General features: G+C 41.2%; 1 protein-coding gene across 2 annotated transcripts in view; it reads right to left on the reverse strand.

Moving 5' to 3' along the window:
- SCG3 (secretogranin III) overlaps positions 1 to 26,752 on the reverse strand; it is a 99,395-nt gene that overhangs the window by 39,503 nt on the left and 33,140 nt on the right. For both annotated transcript variants that reach the window (XM_073568429.1, XM_073568430.1), the window contains exons 6-8: positions 24,297 to 24,458; positions 18,646 to 18,808; positions 18,435 to 18,551 (exon numbers count right to left, since the gene is read on the reverse strand). In XM_073568429.1, coding sequence (XP_073424530.1) covers positions 18,435 to 18,551; positions 18,646 to 18,808; positions 24,297 to 24,458 — 442 coding nt within the window. The remainder of the gene's footprint in view (positions 1 to 18,434; positions 18,552 to 18,645; positions 18,809 to 24,296; positions 24,459 to 26,752) is intronic.

Genomic DNA, 26,752 nt, shown 5'->3' on the forward strand with positions numbered 1-26,752 from the left:
TACCTCCCTTGGAAACTCCCTGAATCCAAAGTCACTGAATCACAAGTCACACACTTACCACAGTTCGCACTTACGCTCAGGTCACACTCAGCTCGTTCACACTCGCTCAGGCAGATTTAAAAGATTTTTTTTCCCTTTTACCAGCACACCACCCTGCTGCTCAATGCACTTCCAAAAGGACCAAAAGGAATTTAAATAATAAAAGTCAAGTTTTATGCACAATCCCTAAAATAGGGTTCCTTTTACCCCTTGGTGTAAAAGGTTAATAAGAATTTGTCCAGTAGTTGGTCTCCAAAAGGATTAGGATAAAAACATTAGATGTTTATTGGTTCATCGCAAAATTTAAAAAAATGCACACATAAAAAACAGCACATTCTGGAAAGAGTAGAACTTGCCTACGCATTTCGAAATGGTAATGTTTTTATCCTAATCCTTTTGGGGAGACCAAGTGCTGGATCTATTTTTTGTGACTATACCTACTGTATCTCTTGTCCTTGCACACCTCGTGGCTCTACATGTGCTTTCATATGGGAGGTGAGCTGAATATAGCTTTTAGGTTTTTTTTTAATAAATGTATACATAAATTGACTAGATATTATCAATAAAGATCATTTAAAAAGTTGCTTCATTTAAGATGCCTTGGAACAATACAAAAAGTCCACAAAAGCATTTATAAGTACAACTGATCACTTACACCAGCATTTTGTCAGGAACACCGCACTGAATGTGCTCACTGAGTCAGTGCGCGTGTCCTGAGTAAAGCGAACTGTGCTCAAAGATACCTGTGGAGCGGGCAGCAGCAAAGTAGATGCGTACTTCAGAACCGCAGGACCTGAAGCAGGTGACTGCTAGGGGCGAGGCCTAAACTCCAGAGAGCTAGGAGCTGCAAGAGAACTCCTAGCAGGGTAACTGCGAGACAAAGTTACCAAGGGGCATAGACAGGGAGGATAGTCAGGACGTAGCCAATGAGTCATACACAGAGATAGCTGCAAGGTACAAGAGGGGCGAGCAGAGAGTAGTCAGATCACAGGCAATGAGTCATACACAGAGAGGGTAGTGCAGTACAGAATCAACAGGCAAACTCACAACGGGAAACAGAACCGGGTCAGAACAATATAAACAAGCTATAACAACGAACAGGCACAGGCACACAGAGGTCACCACACTCGGCCAAAGGCAAAAGTATAACTGGCAGGGATTGGAGCTTCCCAGGGGTTTAATAAGCTCTCCCAGAACCAGAAAGAGGCCACAATCATTAACCCCAGGTGTGCAGGTCAAAACCTGCACAGAGCTTCAGACATTAACCCCTGACGTGCAGCTCGAAAACCTGCACTGGGATCATGACACATTTTTTACCTTTTAAATATGAGTCTAAAGCACAAATCAGTAATTACAGAAAGGCCCGACTCTTCTTAGCTTGAATATACTCTTAAATATACAGGAGAATAATTTATAGGAAGCACTTCCAGTAATGTAATAATTATTTGCACTCTTACCAAAAGCTCTGATGCACGCTCTACCGCTGATAATGGATATGAATCATGATAGTGCTTAATACAAAACTTCATTTTTAATATGCTGCTTTGGCCTGTTTGGATGCTCATCTTTACATAATTGCAGTCACTAAATATAGGAAAAGTGAATGATCAAATTCTCAAGATGAATCGATAGTTTATTTAGTTTAGCACTACAAAGTCGCAGTCCTTAAACTTGATTTTTGTGATTTACAGCTAAACACTAATGTTCCTTAAAAGCGAATTTTAAGGGAACTGGTCATTTAAACTAATGCTGCCCAATCTACAGGCAGCAGGAATCAGAGGCTGGATGTGTGATTGCCAGGTTTGCTTTACTAAGAATCGCCAGCCGGTTACCACAAGGGGAGACCGTCTAGTCCTTGGTTGGTTTCTTTCCACCCCACTCCAGTTACTTTACTGTATGTGTGTACATTTGGAGACACTTGTCAGTCAACTGGAACGGAGTAGGAAGAAGCCGACTGAGGACTGCATGGGACTAATCAGGTCTCTCCTTATAGTTCCCGGACAGCTTTTTACACTATGTATTCTCTGAAGCACTGGGGAATTTTAGAGTAAAACATATGTTGCTTCAATTATGCAGTCAGGCTCTGATTCATACTGCCTGAGGTTGGTTTGAGCTCATGAACCTGGTGATAAATTGCCTTTAAAAGATCTGCATATAGCACTTTCACAGACAAGACCAATAATACCTTTTTATAGCCAATCCATTCCTCCATTAGCGAGAAAACAGCATTTGAATTGACATGCGAGTAAGACTGAAGACCTATTTGTTGATCAGAAACCTCTGTCACTCCAGCTCTATTCCCTGTCCAGCGCTGCCTTCTCATGCTTGAATTCACAGAGCCTTTGCCTGCAGTCACAAAGCTTAGAGCCGGTCAGTTAAGCAAGAGGAGGCGGCGCTGGGCACTGAATAGAGCTGTAGTGATAGAGGATTTAGATTTTCAATAGCTTTTCAGCCTCATTTGTATATCAATTCAAATGCTGATTTCTCAGTGGTGGAGGAATGGACTGGCCATGTAAAGGTATTGTTGGACTCTTTGAAAGCGCTGCAAGCACATGTAAATAGTTTCGTGGGTAAAATCCCAGCGACAGATTCCCTTTAAAGGGGATCTGACACCAGATTAAGCAATGCAATCTGCAACCATTATTAACCCCTTTGTGACATTTGACATACCATACCATCCATGTGTCCTGGGCTTTAATGACCATGGACGGTATAGTACGTCATGTGCGATCAGCCGCGCTCACGGGGGGAGCGCGGCTAATTGCCGCCGGGTGTCAGCTGATTCTCACAACTGACACCCGACACTTTAACCCCCGGAACACTGCGATCAAACATGATCGCAGCGTTCCGGGAGCAGGCAGAGGGGCTGTCAGCTCTGACAACAGCTCCTCGGCCTTTGGATCGGAGACGACATCCGGGTCTCCAGAGCTGAAAGACTTCCTGTCATGCGCAGTGCATGTCATGAAGTCTCTCAGGTTAGTGTTATAGAAGCTGCAGCACTGACAGCTTCTATAGCATGCAGATCTTCATGATATATAAGCGATCAGCCTGCATAAAAAGAGTGTCCCATAGTGGGACACAGTGTGAAAGTAAGAATTAAATTAAAAATTTTTGTAAATAATTGTAAAAATATTTAAAAAAATAATAAAAATTAATAAAAAATCAATATATAGTCCACCAATAAATAAATAGTTAAATAAAAAAAACTAAACAATAAAAGTACACATATTTAGTATCACCGCGTCCGTAACGACCCGACCTATAATACTGTCCCACTAGTTAACCCCTTTAGTGAACACCATTAAAAAAAAAAAAAACAAGGCAAAAACACAATGCTTTATCGTCATACTGTCGAACAAAAAGTGGAATAACACGCGATCAAAAAGACAGATATAAATAAACGTGGTATCACTGAAAACATCATCTTGTCCCACAAAAAAACAAGCTGCTATATAGCTCCATCACCAGAAAAATAAAAAAATTATAGCTCTTAGAATAAATGGATGCAAAAATAATTATTTTTTATATAAAATAGTTTTTATTGTACAAAAGCGGCAAAACATAAAAAATGATATAATGAGCTATTGCGGTCATCGTACTGACCCGAAGAATAAAACTGCCTTATCAATTTTACCACACGTGGAATGGTATAAACGCTCCCCCCCAAACGAAATTCATGAATTGCTGGCTTTTGTTCATTCTGCCTCCCAAAAAACCTGAATAAAAAGCGATCAAACAATGTCATGTGCCCGAAAATGGTACCAATAAAAACATCAACTCGTCCTGCAAAAAACAAGACCTCACATAACTCTATGGGCCAAAATATGGAAAAATTATAGCTCTCCAAATGTGGTGATTCAAACACTATTTTTTGCAATAAAAAGCGTCTTTTAGTGTGTGACAGCTGCCAAATATAAAAACCCGCTATAAATAGTAAATCAAACTCCCCTTTATCACCAAAAAAATTATAAAATAAAAAAAGTATTTATTTCCATTTTCCCATTTGGGTTAGGGCTAGGGTTTGGGTTCAGGTTGGGGCTAAAGTTTGGATTAGGATTGAGGCTAATGTTAGGGTTAGGGTTGGGGCTAAAGTTAGGATTACGGTTACTGTTGGGAATAGCGTTAGGGTTGGGATTAGAGTTAGGGTTGGGATTACGGTTAGGGGTGTGTTAGGGTTAGGTTTGTGGTTAGGGTTTGGATTAGGGTTTCCATTGTTTAGGCACATCAGGGGCTCTCCAAATGCGACATGGCGTCTGATCTCAATTTAGCCTATTTTGCATTGAAAAGTCAAACGGCGCTCCTTCCCTTCCGAGCTCTGCCATGCGCCCCAAACAGTGGTTTACCCCCACATAAAGGGTATCAGCACACTCAGGACAAATTGCACAACAACTCTTGGGGTCCAAGTTCTCTTGTTACCCTTGGGAAAATAAAATATTTGGGGTTAAAAGATCATTTGTGTGAAAAAATATGATTTTTTTATTTTTACGGCTCTACATTATAAACTTCTGTGAAGCACTTGGGGGTTCAAAGTGCTCACCACACATCTAGATAAGATCCTTAGGGGGTCTACTTTCTAAAATGGTGTCACTTGTGGGGGGGTTTCCAATGTTTAGGCACATCAGGGGCTCTCCAAACGCGACATTGCGTCCGATCTCAATTCCAGCCAATTCTGCATTGAAAAAGTCAAACGGTGCTCCTTCCCTTCTGAGCGCTGCCATGTGCCCAAACAGTGGTTTACCTGCATATATGGGGTATCAGCGTCCTCAGGACAAATTGTAAAACAATTTTTGGGGTCCAATTTCTCCTATTACCCTTGGTAAAATAAATTGGTTCTGAAGTAATTTTTTTGTGAAAAGAAGTTAAAGCACCTGTGAAGCATCTGAAGGGTTAATAAACTTTTTGAATGTGGTTTTGAGCACCTTGAGGGGTGCAGTTTTCAGAATGGTGTCAATTTTGGGTATTTTCTATCATATAGACCCCTCAAAGTTACTTCAAATGTGATGGTCCCTAAAAAAATGGTTTTGTAAATTTTTTTGCAAAAATGAGAAATTGCAGGTCAACTTTTAAACCTTCTAACTAAAAAAATTTTGGCTCCAAAATTGTGCTGATGTAAAGTAGACGTGTGGGAAATGTTATTTATTAACTACTTTGTGTGACATATTTATCTGTTTTAAAGGGCATGAAAATTCAAAGTTGGAAAATTGCAAAATTTTTGCCAAATTTCCATTTTTTTTTCACAAATAAACTCAAGTCATATCAAATAAATTTTACCACTATCATGAAGTACATTATGTCAGGAGAAAACAATGTCAGAATCACCAGTATCCATTGAAGCGTTCCAGAGTTATTACCTCTTAAAAGGACAATGATCAGAATAGTAAAAATTGGCCTGGTCATTAACATGCAAACCACCCTTGGGGTTAAAGGGGTTAAATAGATCTCTTAGGCCTGATAAGGGTGATGTACTACTTTAAGAATCCATGTCAGAATGGTGGTATAATCATGGTAAAATGAGCATCTATGAGTCTAGTTAAAGCATGAGACAGCCCATAACTCCTAGTGTATTCGGTCTTCACCCTCCCAGCCTGACAACTGCAGCTTGTACTGAGCAGTGTGAGATCTCAGCAGCAGGAGGACACTTAGTAGCTAACAGTAAGGGTATGTGGTGAATGATTGAGTATAAACTTCACAAATCTATATTGGCTATTGCTTCATTAAAGGAAATTAGTCAGAAGAATCAAACCTCCTAAGCCATCACATTACCTGCACATGCAGGTCATAGTAATCTGAATAAAATGATACCTTGATATCTGGGGTCTGATTTCTTATTCCAGAGATAGCCATATTTTTGTCATATGTGAATGAGCTGACCAGGACTATAGGCAGGACACGGATCTGCCTGAGAATATGACTCCAGGGATTATTTTAAATTAAAGGGGGTCCTACCAGTGTGAGACATGTAATGGCTTTTTTCCGCTTTCCTGATCTCACTGCAGCGCTGTGTGTGATTATACCTGATGCAACTGCAGGTACCGTTCAGCTTCAGCTTCAATCTCACAGGCAGACAAGGTTGCGATATTGTTGTTACACAGCAGACCTGTGCGAGCTGCAGCAAATGTGTTTGTAAGGAGAGAAAGGTAAGTTCTACTTTTGTTTGTTAGTTAAGTGTCTCACACTGGTAACTCCCCATTTTATTAAAAATAAGCTCTGGAGGCAGATTCTTAGATCTACATCCGGCTAAAAGATCTTAATAGCTTATTAACATATAATAAAAACTTTGGATTTTTCTGCAATAAGACATCGGATTTGAATTTGAATCCTAGAGTTGGAAGGGACCTCCTGGGCCATCTGGTCCAACCCCCTGCCCAAAGCAGGACTCGCAAAATCATCCCAGTCAGATGTCTGTCCAGCCTCTGTTTGAAGACTTCCACCAAAGGAAAACTCACCACTTCTCGTGGCAGCTTGTTCCACTCATTGATCACTCTAACTGTCAAAAAGTTTTTTCTAATATCTAATCTGTGTCTCCTCCCATTCAGTTTCAGCCCATTGCTTCTAGTCTTTCCTTGTGCAAATGAGAATAAAGTTGATCCTTCTACAATGTGACAGCCCTTTAGATATTTGTAGACAGCTATTAAGTCTCCTCTCAGTCTTCTCTTTTGCAAACTAAACAATCCCAAATCCTGCAACCTTTCCTCATAAGACATGGTTTGCAGACCGGTCACCATTCTGGTTGCTCTTTTCTGAACTTGCTCCAGTTTGTTGATGTCTTTTTTAAAATGTGGCTCCCAAAACTGAACACAGTATTCCAGATGAGGTCTGACCAAAGAGGAGTAGAGGGAAATAATGACTTCACGTGATCTTGACTGTATGCTTCTGTTAATACATCCTAGAATTGCATTTGCCTTTTTTGCTGCTGCATCACACTGTTGACTCATATTCAGTCTGTGATCTATTAGTCTTTTTCACATATGCTGTTGCTTAGGCCTATTCCTCCCATTCTGTATATGCTTTTTTCATTTTTATTGCCCAGATGTAGTACTTTGCATTTTTCCCTGTTAAAAACCATTCTGTTAGTTGCTGCCCACTTCTCCAGTTTATTTATATCTTTTTGAATCCTCTCTTTCTCTTCTCTAGTATTAGCTATCCCTCCTAGCTTTGTGTCATCAGCAAATTTAATCAGTTTACCCTCAATTCCTTCATCTAAATCATTGATAAAGATGTTGAACAATACAGGGCCCAGGACAGAGCCCTGTGGTACCCCACTTGAGACATTCTTCCAAGTGGATGTGCAGCCATTTACGACCACTCCTTGGGTCCGATCACTAAGCCAGTTATGAATCCACCTAACAGTTGCCTTGTCCATTCCATACTTAGTCAGTCATTTTTTCAATAAGGATTGTATGAGATACTTTGTCAAATGCTTTGCTGAAGTCAAGATATACTATATCTACAGCATTTCCTTGATCCACCCAATCAGTGATTCTGTCATAGAAGGAAATTAAGTTAGTCTGACATGACTTATTAGTTACAAACCCATGCTGGCTCTGTTTAATCACTTCATTCTTATCCAGGTACTGACATACATGTTGCTTAATAATTTGTTCAAAGATCTTACCTGGTATAGAAGTCAGACTCACCGGCCTATAGTTGCCTGGGTCCACCTTCTTCCCCTTTTTGAAGATAGGAACAACATTTGCTCTTCTCCAGTCTTCTGGCACTTCTCCTGTTCTCCAAGAATTTTCAAAGATTATGGAGAGGGGTTCAAAAATTTCTTCTGCTATCTCCTTTAGCACTCTGGGGTGTAATTCATCTGGACCTGGAGACTTGAATTCATTTAGGTTAGCTAAGTGTTTCCTCACTATCTTTCTGTTTATAGATATCCTGGATTCTTCTATTCCCTTAATAGGACAGTGAAGAACAGTTGATGTTACATTTCCTTTCTGAGAGAAAACAGATGCAAAAAAGGAAGTTAAAAGTTCGGCCTTCTCAACATCCTGTCTTACCATTTCATCATTTTCATTCTGTAAAAATCCTATAGCATCTTTGACTTTTCTTTTACTTTTGACATATTCCCAAAATCCTTTATTATTGCTTTTGACATCTCTTGCAAGCCTCAATTCATTGTCAGCTTTACTAATCTGATTTGTGCCCTGCAGGTTCTGCAGACAGCAATATATTCTTCTTTAGATATGCCTCCCTCTTTCCATTTTATAAACATTTTTTTCTTCCTTTTTAGCATGTTCTTAAGTTCTGTGTTCATCCATCCTGGCTTCCTTAAATGCTTCCTATTCTTCCCTCTTTTTGGAATTCTTAACAATTGTGCTTTGAGAATTTCATTTTTCAAGATTTCCCATCCTTCCTGGACATTTTTGTCTTTAAGGATATCCAGCCATTGGATCCCTCCAATTCTCTTTCTGAATCCCTTAAAATCTGCCTTTCTGAAATCTAACCTTGACGTCCGAGTCTTCACAGGTCTTCCTCTTCTAGTTATCCAAAATTCTAAAATAGCATGGTCGCTACCTCCTAGGGTCCCAGCCACTTTTACCTCCTCAACCATTTCCTCCCTGTTTATAAGGATTAGATCCAAGGTAGCAGTTCCCCTTGTTTTCTCCCCTACCTTTTGGAAGATAAAGTTGTCAGCAAGAGAGGATAAGAATTTCCTTGACCTGTTAGTTTTGCCTGAGAGAGATTCCCAACAAATGTCTGGATGGTTGAATTCTCCCATGACAACTATGTCATATTTTTTGGAGAACTTGGCCATTTGATGCATAAAGAGTTCATCCATATCTTCAGCTTGCACAGGGGGCCTGTAGTAAATGCCTACAATGGTGTCCTTTCCATTGTTCTGTCCTTGTATTTTTACCCAAACAGATTGCAGATCTTAAGGTATAATTTTGTTCAGCTTCCTATGACCTGCATGCCAATATAGCTGGCTCAGGAGGGTTGATCCCAATGACAGATTCCCTTTAATGGAGACCGTTCCTAAGATTTAGTACTCAGGACAAAGTTTCTTCATGCAAACATCTACCATCTTAATATTCTAACATGGTATATGTTTCCCCAGTGTCTATCGTACAGCTTTTACCGCTTTAGGAAGTTCTTAGTCCATTGTTCTGGAAAGAGAAGTGGTTGACATCTTTGCATAGAGCAGGGGTGGACAATTAATTTTCCCAAGGGGGCACATGAGAGACCGTGACCGTTGTGGAGGGCCAAACCAATAGGATGAAATTTAAGCTTAATATTAATATAAACATGTCAATTATAATTATTTTAACATATTAAATTATATTGAGCAGAATTAAGTATGCTGACAGTCCCCTATATCACATTTGAACCTGAATACAGCCCCTTCTATATATCGTATGAGCCCCACACAGCCTCCCCATGGCCAGTGTATGAGCACCACAGAGCCTCCCCATGCCCATCATGAGCCCCACACCGCCTCCCCAGGTCCATGATGAGACCCATATAGCCTCCACATGTGTAGCCAAACATCCCAAACACATAAATAAATAAAATACAAACAAAAAAAAACACCACATACTCCCCTTTCTCCCATTCCCATGGCGCTCTGCCTCTTCTTCTGTCTCTGGTGCGCTGAATCGCCGCAGCACACAGCTGACGCTATGACAAGACGTCATCTCGTCAGCTGTTTCACACACTGGTGGAGGAAGGAGGCGGAGGCCCCTCCTCCACCAATGCAGTCAGCGAGGATGGAGAGTGACTGAGTAGACAGCAAGTGGTTGTGCCACTGTTTTCAACACCTCGGCTGTCTGATTCCACGGGCCAGACTGGAACAGCCAGAGGGCCGGATGTGGCCTGTGGGCCACACTTTGCCCAGGTCTGGCATAGAGCCATGTAAGTATCTTTATTACATAACTGATGGTCTGTACAAGTAATTTAAAGGTTTATTTCCAGAATAATGAGCTATTCCCTGTCTGTTGGATGGGGATAATTTGCTGATTGCTGGGGTCCAATCACCGAGCAATCCAGAAAAATTGGCTCTGGAAATCCGAGAATGGGGATCTGCATAGTCCTTTCTTGAATAGAGTGGTGATCTCCATAATCGACTTCCACTCATTGTCTCTGATACTGGAAGAAATACCAGAGCACTATACCCAGCTTTTTCCAAAACGGCCACCTCGGCTTCATTTAAGGCAGACCTGCAGAGCCTCATCTTGGGGGATGGATAGGGTTTAACTTGTTGTTTTGGTAGTAAATCCTTTAATGTAAGTTTTACAAACTGACAGTGCTTCTTACCTATATTATCTCACTAAATGTTCTTTTTATCAATGCTGTACATGACCTGCAGCAAACTTTGTAAATCTGAGAATAGCAAGGAAATTACCCCTTGCATGTCGAATAAAAATTTTGAACAGTTTTAGAAAAAAAAAATAAAATTGCCATTTCAGATTTTTTATAATATCTTGTCTCTTAAAGAGTTACCATCGTTTTTATTTCAGAAATCAACAGTACAGATGAAAATAAGAAACTGTGTAATATATTTTATTAGGGATATCTGCTTCTTTCTCCTCCTGGACTGATCATTCATTCTCAAAATTCTCAAATCAGGGGTAAAATCTGTATTCAGTGAAGTCAAATTGATATATTACTGTAATAGGAGAAGATAGTTGCTGCAGATAAGTTTTATGGAGGTGAAGGAATAAGGAGGATCTTAAGGCCCCGTCACACACAGCGATCTTGCTAGCGAGATGACTGATTTTGTGACGCCACAGCGATCTCGCCAGCGAGATTGCTGTGTGTGATGGGGATCAGCGACTGGCCCCCCTGCCGGGTAACGCTGATCGTGCAGCATCGTCCTGGGCCATTTTTTCATCGTTGCTCTCCCGCTGGCCAGCACGCATCGCTGCGTGTGGCAGCGGGAGCCAACGATCAGTGAGGCTCCCAGCGCTCTAAGCAGGTGCTGGGAGCTGGTCTCTAAGGTAAATATCGGGTTACTAAGCGTCACGCGTCACTTAGTTACCCGATGTGTACCTTAGAAACCTGCGTGCTGGCAGCTCCTGGTGCGAGCATGCAGGTTTCTAAGGTACACATCGGGTAACTAAGTGACGCGCGCCGCTTAGTAACCCGATATTTACCTTAGAGACCAGCATCCTCGCTGGTGCTGATCGCTGGTGAAGCTGCCTGTTTGGCAGCTCACCAGCGATCATGTAGCGATGCATCAGCGAGCCTGACAAGGTCGTATCATTGTCGGGATCGCTGGTGCATCTTTATGTGTGATGGGGCCTTAAAGGAAGAGCTTCTCCCTCTTCTTCACTCCTGTCATCTTCATAGAATCCTATTCAAATAAACTACCATCTCCTATTTCAGTAATGTAACAATCTGTCTTCACTGAATACGGATTTTACCCAGTAATTGAGAATTAGGAGAATGAATGATCCATTTTGGTAGATGAAGAAGCAGATTTCTCTGATAAAATATATTACAAAGTGGTTAAAACCAAGTATGGAGTCCCCAATACTGAATACATGACATATCTCCTGCTCAAAGAGGAGTATGACAGGTATAAGAAAAATTTCTGTGGAGTGGTCATGATTAATCATACTATTTACAATTTTTTAATTAACACACCTCCCAGCCACAAGAGTTCCTTAAAACCCTTATACACTACTCTAACTAATAAATATACCTTTTCCAATAAAGGATGCTTTGAGAAGTGGGAAACCACTTTACAGAAACAAATACAAATTCCCCAATGGACAACATCATTCAAAATAGCGGCAAAAGCCACAAAATGTATGAATATTCCTGAGACTCATTATAAGCTGGTCCATAGATACTATCTCACTCCAAATAGACTCAGACACTTTGGAGGAGGGGGGTCTGGTCTATGTTGGCGCGGATGTGGATCACAAGCTGACTTGCTTCATGTGTTCTGGGGATGCCCTATTCTAAAGGTATATTGGCTCAAGGTTTTTCAATTAATCTCGATTATATGTAATTGGCATGTTCACCCACACCCAGCTCTAGCCTTGTTACTCATTGGAATCTACAGGTTTAAAAAAGAAAAAATTTTTGTCGCTCATATCCTCATGTCTGCTGTGTATCTAATAGCGAAAGGTTGGAACAACAAGCAACCACCTGATGTTGTTACATTGATTATGTTGGTCGATAAACATTATACATATGAAAAAATTCATTATATTAATAATCTATCAATAAAATTATATGGAGATAGATGGAATAAATGGATTGAACTTAAATCTAAAATAGAAAATGTATTCATATCTTGAACCCTTTTTCTCCCTTCTCCCTTTTCCTTACTCACATCATACTCAAAACTTCATATTTCCAGATGCCCGCCGGTGCTTATACACTTGCCTATTGGTTCGATTTGTTTATTGTTGTTCACATTCATCTCTAGTGTCCATGTCTTTGATACATGAAAGAAAATTGTATTATATTGTATAGCTGTGATATACAATGTTCAAATGCCATATGGAAATGATTCACACTATATGAATATATGTTTTATATTTCTGTTTTTTTTTCTTGAAAATTCTAATAAAACATTGTTTAAGAAAATATATTACAAAGTCACTTATTTTCATGTGTTCTATTGGTTTATGAAATAAAAATGGAAGCAACGGTTAAACTTTCAGTGATTTATTTTTTTTCTTCAGTTGGACATGGTATAGCAGTGACATTGAATTTAAAGGTGATGAAGAGCATTATTGATTGGGGCTGAGCTGCATTACCAGTCACAACCTATGAACAAAAGTGGCACTGTTTCTAGAGGAAAAGCAGACCTTTTCTCATATAACTGGACAGGCTAGTTTCAGATTTACTTTCACAACTGCCTGTCTCCAGTCTGTCCTGACATTGGTGCTAAAACCAGAGAACAATCTCAAAGTGTCCTTAAAAGAAAAGCGAATTCCAACATTACGCGTGAACATCAATCTCCGCCGTACAAAGTCGTTTTCGGGAGACTGATAGCTATTTTACGTACATTAATATTTAGCAGACAGATACATTGCATAGAGATAAAAGGAACCAAGGTTAGGAAGGGCTACGGAGATTCACAAGGGCAATCCATTCTATATTATTCTGCCAGCATGGCGGCTAGTTATTGTTTAGAATACAATTTTCTGTTAAAAATAAATTGACCTGGGGAGTTTGAGAGACCTTGAGATTTAGCGGATCATTAAAATATTGCTCTGTAGACAAAAACATGCAGATGTTATCTTATTGATAGTCAGATCCATAGTGCGGACGATGAACTGTTTGCAGAATATTTCCGATTATGCACATGGCTTGAAATTACATCTATCTGTTATTCCATGAAGTCGGTAAAAAAAAAATCAATAACCTTTATACAGAAATATCCTAGAGATATTCAATATTTGCATCAAATGCTGATAAATTGTCTCTACACAGGCAACGCATAATCTGGATCACACAGAAGATACTATATTGTGCTGTACTTAGAGGGGTTATTTAACTTCAGCAAACAACTTCATCACATGAGTCTTGCCTGTTTGCTGTGTCTACCTTGCTTACAGGACATATGCGGTAACATATAGTTGTATTCAGGGGGAACTGCCACATAATCAGTGACATTTCATATTTTCGGAGCTGAGAACAGCACTTGATCAGAATACTGATCATAGGGGAACACAGCAGGGGCGCAGTCACGTGACCCTAATACAATGCTATCAAAATTCCCATGTATTGTAAACAACTGCACCCAACAACTGAAAAAAAATCCCCAAAAGGCAGGTTAAACTTAACGGGAATTTGTCAGCATCACTCCACACCCCAAACTTTTTATTTGCGCATGTAGCTCTTTCAAAGTCAAGTCCAGCAATACCTTTACTTGGCCAGTCCGTTCCTCCTTTACTAAAAAATCAGCTATTTAATCAATATGCAAATGAGTTTGTAGATCTAAAGCCTCTGTCACTCCAGCTCTATTCTATGTTCATCACTGCTTCCTCCTGTGTGACTGACAACCTCTATGCTCTGTGACTTCAGGCATAGGAGCTCGTCAAGCAGGAGGACGAAGAATAGAGCTGGAGTGACAGATGCTTCAGATCTGCAGTAGCTGTTCTGCCTCATTTGCACAGCAATTGAAACACTGATTTCTCAGTAATAGGAGACCAGACTGGCCATGTAAAGGTATTGCTGTACTTGTCTTTGAAAGAGCTACATGTGCAAATAAGTAGTTTTTGGTGTGAAATCCTGCTGACAGATTCCCTTTACCGGCAACTTGTCACCAGATTAATGCTGCCAAGCCAACCATGGACAGCACGAATCAGAGCCAGACTGCATGATTGTAGCTAGGTATGTTTTACTCTAAAATGCCTCAGCGTTTCACAGAAGACATAGTCAGATAACCCAGATGTCAGCTGCTATAAGGAAAAACCTGATTAGGCCGATTAAGTCCCTAGTCCGCTTCTTCCCACACTGCTCCGATTGACTGACATGTCTCTCCGTACATGTCAATCAACTAGAAAGCGATGAAAATAGTTTGGCAGGTGTAGGGGGAGGAAATCACAAGGACAGATTCCCTGAAAGGCCACGTTCACACGTTCAGTATGTTACCTCAGTATTTGTAAGTCAAAACCAGGAGGGGAACAATCAGAGGGAAAGTAGAATAGTAACACGTCACCACTTCTGTATTATCACCCACTCCTGGTTTTGGCTTACAAATACTGAGGTAAAAAACTCACCAAATACTGACTGTGTGAACGTGGCTTAATATAGATTTCACAATACAGGCTCAATGCGCTTACTAGATCTGACTGCATTCTGGATTAGCTTATAAAATTACTCTCTGCTTCCCCCACTTGGTCTGTCCTCTGCTTCCCCTACTTTTCTTATGGTCCCGAGGAGCCTCAGTATTCTGAAGACTTTTAGGCCTGTTTCACATTTCCGTATTTTGACGGCCGGCTAAATCCGCCAGATCCGTTAAATACGGATCCGTCTCTGTTGTGTGGGAAACGTATGGCACCGGATCTGTGTATTTGACGGATCCGCTAGAGTCGGCATGCAGGGAAAAGTTAAAGGAACTGCGGTCTGGAGGAGTAAGAGAGAGAGAGCGAGAGTAAGAGAGAATTTTTTCTGCCGCCAGAACGGGTTTTAGGGTTAATTTTCTGGCAAGGAAATGCTTCCGGGCCTGCTCAGTGTAAAAGTGCGGATCTGTGCAGACAAAAAAAATTTCATTGTCCGTCCACGCAAGTCAGCGGACACCAAAATTTTGGCGGATCCGTCAAAAAACGGATCCAACGGATGACCAGCCGTCAAAATCCGTCGCTAATGCAAGTCAATGGGAAAAAAACGCATCTGACAAAAAAAATGGCGGATCCGTTTTTTTTTTTCAAAAACGGCGGATTTTGACTGATGGAAACAAACGGAAATGTGAGACAGGCCTTACCAGGATTAACACAGTTTCTGAATTTCACAGAATTTCACAGAATGGCGAAGGCCCTGCAGCAGCGGCTACACTGATTCCCCCTGTTATATATTCCCCATGATTCTCTTCTGTAAAGATAGCAGTCCCTGATCATATCTCCAGCCCTGCCACGAGACGTTTCATGGCATTTCCTATTGCTATGGATGTGCTCACTGCAACGCAAACCGCATCCAGACCTGTATGATGTCATTTACAGTAAGTTCTCATCCTATGTATGGAAATGCAACTCTGCCACGCCATGGACACCTAGACCAGACGTATATTCCGTCTTTTCATATTAATAAAAAATGTTTTCACAGACTGGAAGCGGAGGTAGTGTAACAAAAAATCCATAGACTTCTATTATGCAGTGATGAAGGGGACCCAAGTTCCTTGCACAGCCCCAAGTGCCGCCCTCACGTTACATATGACTAGGGCTGTATTTTGATAGTGTATGTTGTACACAAAGGCAGAAGTGGAGCCGGTATCCGCTTTCAAGGCAGCCATAGAGAAGCAGATTAGTAACCTAACAAGGGGCTCCTCCTCCGCTGCCTGCAAAGCGGTTACCAGTGCCCACATTGCCTTCCTGGGCATGGGGGGGCATAGACACGGCTTCATTGTGCATTCACAAGCAACAAGAATAGAGATATATTCGGTATTCAGTTCATTCAGAATGTATTCTCTTATTATTTCTGATGGTGCTTTTCATTTAATTATGGAAGAACATTTCCTTGCAAAACAGGAGATATCGTTCCCACTGCAGACATCAATGCTATATTGGACCCCGGGCCTTTGATTCTGTTGCCAAATTTTATGCCATGTCTGGACAATTTCCTCCCCAATAGCATTATACATTGCTGATATATTCCATCAAATCTCTGGGATAAAACAAGCTGTCCCAGCGCGACATATTCAAATCAGATCTATCATTGCATCTATTCCTTCAAAAAAAGCCTTTATCTACCAAGAGATAGCAAGCTGACCTAGATTCCTTACAGCTTAAGATGGGCGAGCAGTGATTAAGAAATATTCTAATAACCCGCCAGCCAACGTAGACTATAATTGTTCTGAATATTAATTTCCTGCTGGGGCTGATTTGTCTAACAAAGAGAATATTTTACATTAATAATCTCAGAAAAGCACAAGAAAATGTACTCTTGAAATGGAACTTCACCTTTATTATCATGTACTGTTGAAGCTTAAAGTGAAACACATGTAACATGTATCAGACACTGGCTCTCATATCAGTCAGGCAAGTTTTACACTGAAATGCTGCAGCATTTTAGAGAAAACATACATTTAAAAAACAGCCGCAGACCAAAGTCTGAGAAGCCGGTCCTTTGCAGTTTCTCTATGCCTAGTTCCCTTGGGTGTCAGATCTGTCCCTACATGGCCCTGGCGGCTTCTCCTTGACTCACCTCTCTTAAGTGACCGGCCTCTCCCTATGCATACATGTTTTACACTGAAATGCTGCAGCATTTTTGAGAAAAAATACATTTAAAAACCAGCCGTGGACCAAAACCGATCCTTTGTAGTTTCTCCATGCCCGCTTCGCTTGGGTGTCTTATCTGTCCCTACATGTATGCATAGGGAGAGACCTGTCACTTAAGAGGGGTGAGTCAGGGAGAAGCCGCCAGGGACCGGCCACTTGGGCTAGTCGCTCGAGCTGCATAGTCCCCACTGGCTATTGAATGTATATTTTCTCTGAAATTTCAAAGTACATATTTATGTAACGTTTCAGGTGAGAAACCCTTCATCAGATGTATAGGCTTTGTTCACTGCATATAGGTCAAGGGGATCCAAGGTGCGGGGTGAGCTTACTTGAAACATACACCACAGGCCTTGATTTAGTTGGATCCTGGTTGTCCCTGTTTGGGGGTAACCCATCCGCACCTTGGATCCACTTGACCTATATGCAGTGAACATAGCCATATGTCTGATGGAGGGTTTTTCACCTAAAACGTTACATAGTTCTGTACTTACCGCGGTGTGTCCAATAGATATGAAATACTGACAATAATTCCTATTTGAAGCATCTCCAAGTGCCTTCACTCTTTCTACTATTGATCTGCAAGAGCTCAGTGGTTGGCTTCAGAGGAACAAGCAGCCGTCTCATCTCATCAGGACTTCTCCTGGACCATAGGACGATGCCCATAACACATAAACTTTCTTGCCAAGATTTTTCCTTGCTGAAAAGTACACCCTATAGTTCAAATTGTATTGGGTAATTAACTGGGGCAGAATTTTGACAATTTATTTAAATTACATCAATGATATTTTAAGGACTGACTTATTTTTCCTATCACATACTGTTAATGTTTTACTAATATTTACTTATGAACTTGGACCCAATTGAGAGAAACTGAGAAATATCATAGTTTTACAGGCCCTAATGAGGAGCACAGTCCCTTATGCCGAGACTATGAAGTCACAGGGGAAATGCATACACTGTCTGATCTATGTACTACATATACTGTTATTCCTTGCACTATTTGTGATATTAGCAGTATAGCTGAGCTGCCATCTGCCTTTATAGCCGGCCATACAATAGAGATATTTTAAATGCCAATTTTTTGAAGGTCTAGGTTATTTATTTGGTCTGTAAAGATTGTTAACTTGGACAAAAATTCAGACAAAATCTTTGCTGTGATCAATGTCCCGTTATGGGGATTTATAGATAGGATGATTACCTGTCACCCACCATTAATGAATTTTTAAGCTGCAAAAATCTAACACGGCAACTTTATAACAGATTTCCACCATTGGCCAAAATATATCACAATGGTTCGTATCAGTAAAAGATGCTGATGTCAACAGAAAATGGTTTAAATCGACTTTTTTTTGTCTTTTGAAATCTCTACTGTATGGATACCTTTACCCATCTCAATTTACATAGTAAAGCTGACATATGATCTACAGTGTTTTGTTCTATCTGGATACTCACATGTATGAGAAATGAATACATGAAACATATCATGCTTACCCAAGTAACTGACTCCTTCGTCTGGCGTAATCGTCCCATATTTTACCATCATTTTTACAAAATCAATAAGCGTTTTCATAATGGTGATCAATGTTTCCTTCTCTTTGGCATCATTTTCTAGGATACGAAAAAGGGAAAGGTACATAAAATGTGCACTTAAATAAATAAATGTAAAAGCAAATCCATTGCTCCATATTAGTAAGAAATTTACCTGAATTTAAACTTTTTATAAGTCTATAGAAATTTGGGAAATACTGAAGATCTTCAAAATTTTCTTCCATAGGCATATCATTCCTCCTCTCTAATGTGGCTGCTGGGGTCCAGTCATTGTCTCCAATGTTGTTTCCATCAGATGATTCTTTATCTTGAGGCCTCTATAATAAAATTATGTGATGTAGTTAGCAAATACTGAAAAATGTGCATTACATTTATTATCTCACTATCTATTTTTGGTAGCATGTTTAAAGCGTTTGTTATGGGTTTATAAGATATCCAGTATCCATAGGTTTGGGGATAACTTATTGATGTCTGCAGGTCCGACAGCTGGGATCCCCACTAATCCTAAGAATGGGCCTGTCTAAATAGAGCTGAGGTTGATCATGTACACCTTCATTCCATTCATTCTTTTTGGGACTAGTGGACACAGCCGAGGACAGCATTTGCTACATACTTGGTGCAAACATCTTGAGTTGACCCCAGGCTGGTTGGACGGAAATGCTAACTGTGCTTTTTTAAGTAGATAATGCATTAATAAAGTATCAAATTATGTCCCAGGGGCTGCAGCTGATGAGTTTCCAGTGCCATTTTAGGACCATTAGAACACCTGCAGTGGCCTATGGTATGTATACATGAATTAGCAATTTTACTAAAGTGATTTGCTTCCCATCATAAAAAAATATTAATCCCATGACTATCCTAAATTGCTGTGAAAAATGAGGATGAATGAACTCATGGAGATCAACATCCAACACTGCGGAGACACCATCACATGTTCCTCAACGCAGTGATTCTAGAGCAATACCCCCATCCCTTATGGGAAATATGTAAAAATATGCAAAACACAAGCCGCGGAGACACCATCACATGTTTCTCAACGCAAGCAATGACTAGCGAGCTCTTTCCACGGGAAGGGCAGTCTCCAATGAAGGTGTTAGGCGTCGGATTTCCGGCGCTGCACAGCGGGAATCCCGAGCCTTGCCTCCGACGGTCTCCCATTCCTCCCCAGCCGCAGAGGAGCTTGCTCAGCAAACTCGTCGGTCCCGGCGCTCTGTCCAGAGCAGCTCCATGGGTTTGCTTGCTGCTGCCACCCCTGGTTCAGCTTTGGCAATGCATGCTGCTCAGCAGCAAGATCCTCCAGGGACTAAGTCCTCATGTCGGGCCACTGAGCATGCCTGTGGAGTGATCTCCCATTGGAGATCAAAGGTCATGTGCTCAGGTCCTGCTCGTGTTCGGATTGGCCCATCCGAGAAGCAAGGAGGATCACGGACGCCTGCGGCTATAAAAGGTTCGCATGGCCGCTCAGCCATGCGCTAAGATAGACTCAAATAGTTTGGTGTGTATGATGATGGATGCATGTATCTGGTGTCTGACTCATTATGAAACCCCTACCCTTTGATACGTCTGTTGTTAGGGTTTAGAGACTGAGTCAGCGCCTGCTAGTGGCTAGGCTGTAGGCCACAGTGCATACCGGCCGTCTGCACACTTGCACACGCCATTTATTTGATCCCTGTTGGTATCGCAGTCGCGGTACCGGGCGCTAGCGGTCTAGAGGGACTTCAGTCCTACTGTCTGAGGGCTGAGTTCTGTGACGTTACGCTAGCTCTTACTCTGCCGAGCTCTGTGAGCGAAAACAGGCTACGGCATCTATTATTTGCGGTAGTGCGGCTCTAAGTCATAAGAGTTCGCCTCGGTACACCTTGGGTGAGGTTAACCCCGTGTGGGCCGTTATTGCACCGCCATATCGCGTCCACCATTACCGAGCAGCAGTTATCACCTCTGCACGGTGGACCCCGGGCTGCGAACGCACCTAAACACCATCTTATTATTTGGTGTGTTCCGCCAGCCCTTAACAGAAGGAAACCACCTATGCCAAAACATGGTATTCATCCACAGACAACTGTTTCGGGGTATTGCCCCTCATCAGTGTGGAGTAGGAAACTGGCCAGTAGGAGCAATGCCTAGTAGAAGACTGTGAAAAATGAGGATGAATGAACTCATGGAGCTCAACATCCAACACTGCGGAGACACCATCACATGTCTCTCAACGCAGTGATTCTAGAGCAATGCCCCCATCCCTTATGGGAAATATGTAAAAATATGCAAAACACAAGCCGCGGAGACACCATCACATGTTTCTCATCGCAAGCAATGACTAGCCAGGTCTTTCCCCGGGAAGGAACAACCACGGGAAGGGCAGTCTCCAATGAAGGAAACCACCTATGCCAAAACATGGTATCCATCCACAGACAGCTGTTTCAGGGTATTGCCCCTCATCAGTGTGGAGTAGGAAACTGGCTAGTAGGAGCAATCAGTCAAAAATGTAATAAACTAAGAAACACATGGCTGTCTTCCTAGTGTCACTATTAGAATTTATTCACACAACAGTATTTTTGATCAGTATTTCATCAGTATTTGTATGCCAAAACTAGAACGTGTGTAAATGTTTTGATTTTTCTCTGAAGGTTCCACTCCTGGTTTTGTCTTACAAAAACTGATGCAAAATACTGACCAAATACTGAGGTGTCAATGAACCCTTATCTATAGATTGTGTCTGGCATTGAAGTTCAGCCTCATTCAAGTGGATACTGCAATAAATGACAAGGTCCATGGGCTAGAGTGGAGCTGTTTCTGGATGATAGCAGCTGTATTGTTACTATGTTGATATTATCCTTTGCAGACAATGTACATGAGGATTCAGTACATAGAAGTGGTGTATATATACAGCTCTGGCAAAAATTAATGACCACTGCACAGTTTTATAAAAATCAGCTTCTCTACATGTCTGACAGCCATTCCATTCCAGTGTCAGTTGAATTCCAACCAGAGTACACCTCATTCTACTTAATGTGCTTCTGATTAGGTGATCACCTGAACAAAATCTTATTTAACGAAGGAAAGTATAAAAAAAACCCTGCTGTGGTGTTCACAATCCTCTTGCAATAGGACAAGCTGGATAGCAAAACAAGTGCTAGTAATATCCCAAAAGTAATAGGAATGAAAAAATAACTTTTAACCATGCCAAAGGAGTTGAAAAGAAAAGTCTTGAGTGAGAAAAAGAAGACCTCAATTCTGGCTTTACTAGCAGAGGGATACAATGAGCATCATGTTGCCTCCATCCTTAAAATTTCTAAGACGGCAGTCCATTACAACAAGGTCAAGCAGCAGACATTCGGGACAACAAAGCGGGATGACCGTCATCTTATTCGAATGTCACACAGCAACTGCAGGATGACATCAAGTGACCTACAAAAGGAATGGCAAATGGCAGCTGGGGTGAAGTGCACAGCAAGAACAGTTCGTAACAGGCTCCTAGAGGCAGGGCTCAAGTCATGTAAAGCTAGAAAAAAGCCTTTCATCAATGAGAAGCAAAGGAGAGCCAGGCTGAAGTTTGCCAAAGACCATAAGGATTGGACCATAGAGGACTGGAGTAAAATAATCTTCTCTGATGAGTCTAATTTTCAGCTTTGCCCAACACCTGGTCATCTAATGGTTGTATGGATACCTGGAGAGGCGTACAAGTGACAGTGTCTTGCACCACCGTGAAATTTGGTGGAGGATCGGTGATGATCTGGGGATGCTTCAGCAAGGCTGGAATTGGGCAGGTTAATCTTTGCGAAGGATGTATGAATCAAGCCACATACAAGGTTATCCTGGAAAAACAGTTGATTCCTTCTGCTCAGGCAATGTTCCCCAACTCTGAGGACTGTTTTTTCCAGCAGGACAATGTGCCATGCCACACAGCTAGGTCAATCAATGTGTGGATGATGAAGGACCACCACATCAAATCCCTGTCATGGCCAGCCCAATATCCCGATCTGAACTCCATTGAAAACCTCTGGAATGTAATCAAGAGGAAGATGGATAGTATCAAGCCATCAAACAAAGAACTGCTTAAATTTTTGTACTAGGAGTGGCATAAGGTCACACAAAAGCAGTGTGAAAGGCTGGTGAAAAGCATGACAAGATGCAAGAAAGCTGTGACTAAAAATCATGGTTATTCCATAAAATATTGATTTCTGAACTCTTCCTGAGTTAAAACATTAGTATTGTTGTTTCTAAATGATTATGAACTTGTTTTCTTAGCATTATTTGAGGTCTGCAAGCACTGCATTTTTTTGTTATTTTGACCATTTCTCATTTTCTGAAAATAGATATAAAATTTAGTGCTTGGAAATTTGAAGACATATTGTCAGTAGTTTATAGAATAAAAGAGCAGTTTAAATTTTAATCAAAAATATACCTGTAAAGAGAAAAATCAGACAAAATGAAAATTTTACAGTGGCCTCTTAATTTTGACAGACTTGTGTGTATATATATATATATATATATATATATACACACACAGTGTGTATATATATATATATATAGACACACACACACACACATTTATATACTTATTATAATCTGCCATTAAGACCACACTACTGGTACTAGGTTTAGCAGTGAATGGGGAGGAGACATTTTGTGCATGAGAGTGATCATCCCAGGGAAGCTAAAGGAGCAGATAAGGGAACAGCCATAGCTCCTGTATATAGGAAACCACAGCCTCCACTTCAGACAGTTGTGTGAACAAGACTGTGCATATAAGCAGAAGTTGAAGCTCAGAAGTAAATGCACCATTTATATACAGTATCTGCATTATTATACTGGAAAGTAACTCTGTTCAATCATCATTTGTTGGGATGCAATTGTGTATTCCTGCAACAAGTAAAGGTTATCAACAGCCCCTCTGGCCTCCTTGTTCTCTGGACTATTTGGAATGCACCACATTACATCACACTACCAGGAAGCAGAGGTTAATTTAGTGCACCCTGGCTTCACGAACATATTTTTCTTTTATTTTTGTCACTGCCATAGCAAAGTTGTAACGTCCACCCTATTGATGAGCGAATGTGCTTGGATAATGTCTTTTCTGAGCATGCTAGAGTGTTATCCGAGTATCTGATAGTACTTATATATAACGTTCGAGTCCCTGTGGCTGCATGATTTGCGACTGTTAGCCACCCTCAACACATGCGAGGGTTGCCTATTTGTTAGTTAATTCCCACTTGTGTTCAGGATTCTAACAGCTGCAAATCATGCAGCTGCAGGGGCTCGAACATAATATACGAGCACTGCCAGATGCTCGAATAACACCTGCTCCAATAAGACTTTACTCGAGCATGTTTGCTTATCACTAATCCACACACCACATGATGCATGACCTAGGGCATATTACATTACACATACAGTCAAAGTGTTTGATATGGATGATTATCTTCATTCCACGTGCCATGTCTGTTCACCATACACAGCTTAAGGGCATATTCACACGTTCAGTTTTTGGTCAGTTCTTCACATCACTAAAACCATCAGTGGGTGATAAATACAGAAGTGGTGACGTGTTCCTATTATACTTTTCCTCTGATTGTTCCTCTCCTGGTTTTGGCTTACAAATACTGAGGTAATATACTGACCAAATACCAAGTACAGGCTATTTTGTTTCATTCTTACAACTGAATTTCTGCCCATTGTCACATACTGTACCATTACACTAAACATGTCCCATTTATTACAACAGTGAGACAATTATTTCCTCAGGCTAAAGGCGTCTAAATTTCATAGTTGTTGATCTGAAAAGGAATATTGAAAAAAAAAAAATACCATTCGTTCCTCCTGCTTCACGTCCCCTTTGCTGTCCGCTCTGACCGCAGGATAATCATGGCCTTCTGACTCCTTTTCAGGATTGTTGGCCTCATTAGCAATGATCTGCTGTAACACAATTGCCACTTCATCTTCTAATGTGTATGCCTGACTTTCGGTAATCTGGAAGAGAAGAGACTGCTCATGACACTATACTTAGTTCATTACATCATACTGGGCAATCAGTTCAAACAGAAGAGTTGCCAACTTCAGATGAAGCCAAATGGGCCAAACAGTTTTAGTATAAAAAACTCCATTTCCGCTAGTGCAATGTAATAGTAATAGAGAACACATTGGTAAAAGTATAATATACCGTAACTATCTTATGGTGGTACTACACACTAGTCAACAGCTTGTCACAGTACTACACAGAATTGCAGCACTATTACACTGCACTGTGGCAGGTACTGTCTAATAGTAGAATATACAGTGTCTCTCTGTCTTTATATATAAACTTACTGACCAGCATCTCCTAACAGAATCAAGCATCACTTTGTAAGCACTAAGCTATATGCAAACAATTGTGACAGCTTGCACCTGTTCACGCTTCATTCCATTAGGCGGTGCTGATCAGTTTTTTGTTTCTTCTAGGTACGCATTTAGGGGTAGTGAATGCCTCCATTGTTGGCTAAGCACTCCTTCCATCAGTCTAAGGGTTTTTTTTTAACATTGGATCCTACCTGCCATTTAAATTTGTAGGCTTTTGACCCAGGAAAAGTATGTCTGATAGAAATGGTTAGAGGCCCTTCAAAGAAAGGTACGCATTATTGTTGCTGATGGGTAGACATGAAATGACCAATTTGTGCGATAAGTTCCTTCATTTTATAAATACCGTATATGCTATATAGCAGTGCTGCTGTATTCTTTGATTTGCTTAAAGTGAACCTGTCAGCAGGATTGTGCTCGGTAACCTACAGATAGTGTCAGGTTGGCGCTGTTATACTGATTAAAATGATACCTTGTTGATGAAATCCATCTTGTGGTTGTTAAAATCTTTATTTCAGTTTTGAGACAATGATATGCTTGTGCTCCGGGGCGGCCTGTGGGGGGGGCGGGGTCGTCATATGGTGCTCTGTTAACATATTCATCCTTATGGACTTGAATGACAGGTTGCTAACCCTACATTGACCTGCCCCCTATTTTAAATACTGCGCTTGTGCAGTTCATATTGTGGTCTTTGGAAAAAAAATTGAACCACAGCAAAATGGCGCCGTGGCGGCGCATGCGCAGTAGCATTTATCGCTTTCCGATAGATGCTGTTTCACAAGCGCCGCCACCGGTGCCATTTTGATGTAGCCAAATTTTTTTCTCCTCCAACAAAATAGCGCTTGCGCAGTAGCAACTATCAGCAAGTGCCAGTGCCATTTTGTTGTAGTTATTTTTTTTTCCAAAGACCAAAATATGAACTGCACAAACACAGTATTTAAAATAGGAGGCAGGTCACTACAGGATCAGTGACCTGTCCGCAGTCTTCATTATAAATACCTAATCAGAGCACCACATGAAGACCCCCCCACAGGCCACCCCTGAGCATGAGCATATCATTAACTGAAAATAAAAGATTAAATGACAACCACAAGATGGATTTCATCAACCAAAGTATAATTGTAATCAGTATAACGGCACTGACCTGACACTGTCTGTAGGTTACTATACACAACCCTCCTGACAGGCTCACTTTAACCCCTTAATCCCATATGACATACTATCCCATCCATGTGCCCTGGGACTTAATTCCCAGGGACGGGATAGTACGTCATAGAGATCAGCGGCGCCCACTTGGTCAGAGCCGCTGATCGCGGCTGGGTGTCAGCTGATTATCACAGCTGACACCCGGCACAATGTGTCAGGGGTGGTCACGGACCGCCCCTGACACATTAACCCCTTGCACACCGTGATCAAACACGATCGCTGTGTACCGGGGGTTAAAGGGAAGCATCGGCAGGGAGGGGGCTCCCTCCGTGCTTCCCTGAGCCCCCCACGGCAGCGCAATGTGCAGCGCTGCTGCCGGGGGCTCCATCCCTGCAGGCCGCCGAATCCAAGATGGCGACGGGGACCTTCGGGGGCCTGCAGGGAGCCGGCTTCCTCAGTGCCATCACAGTGATCTGTGATGTGACAGATCAGCGATCTGTCATAGGACAGTGATGTCGTGATGTCCCTCCTGGGACAATGTAATAAAGTAAAAAAAAAAAGAAAAAAGAAAGTGTTAAAATAATTTAAAAAAAAAATCGCCAAATAAATTAGAAAAAAAAAAATATTCCCCCAATAAATACATTTTTTGGAAATAAAAAAACCCCAAAACAATAAAAGTACACATATTTGGTATCGCCGTGTCCGTAACGACCTGCCCTATAAAACTGTCCCATTAGTTAACCCCTTTAGCAAACCCCTTAAAAAATAAAATTAAAAAACGAAGC

The sequence above is a fragment of the Dendrobates tinctorius genome, unplaced genomic scaffold (assembly GCF_039654945.1).
Source record: "Dendrobates tinctorius isolate UK_male_01 unplaced genomic scaffold, ASM3965494v1 ptg000022l, whole genome shotgun sequence".
Taxonomy (NCBI): Eukaryota; Metazoa; Chordata; class Amphibia; order Anura; family Dendrobatidae; genus Dendrobates; species Dendrobates tinctorius.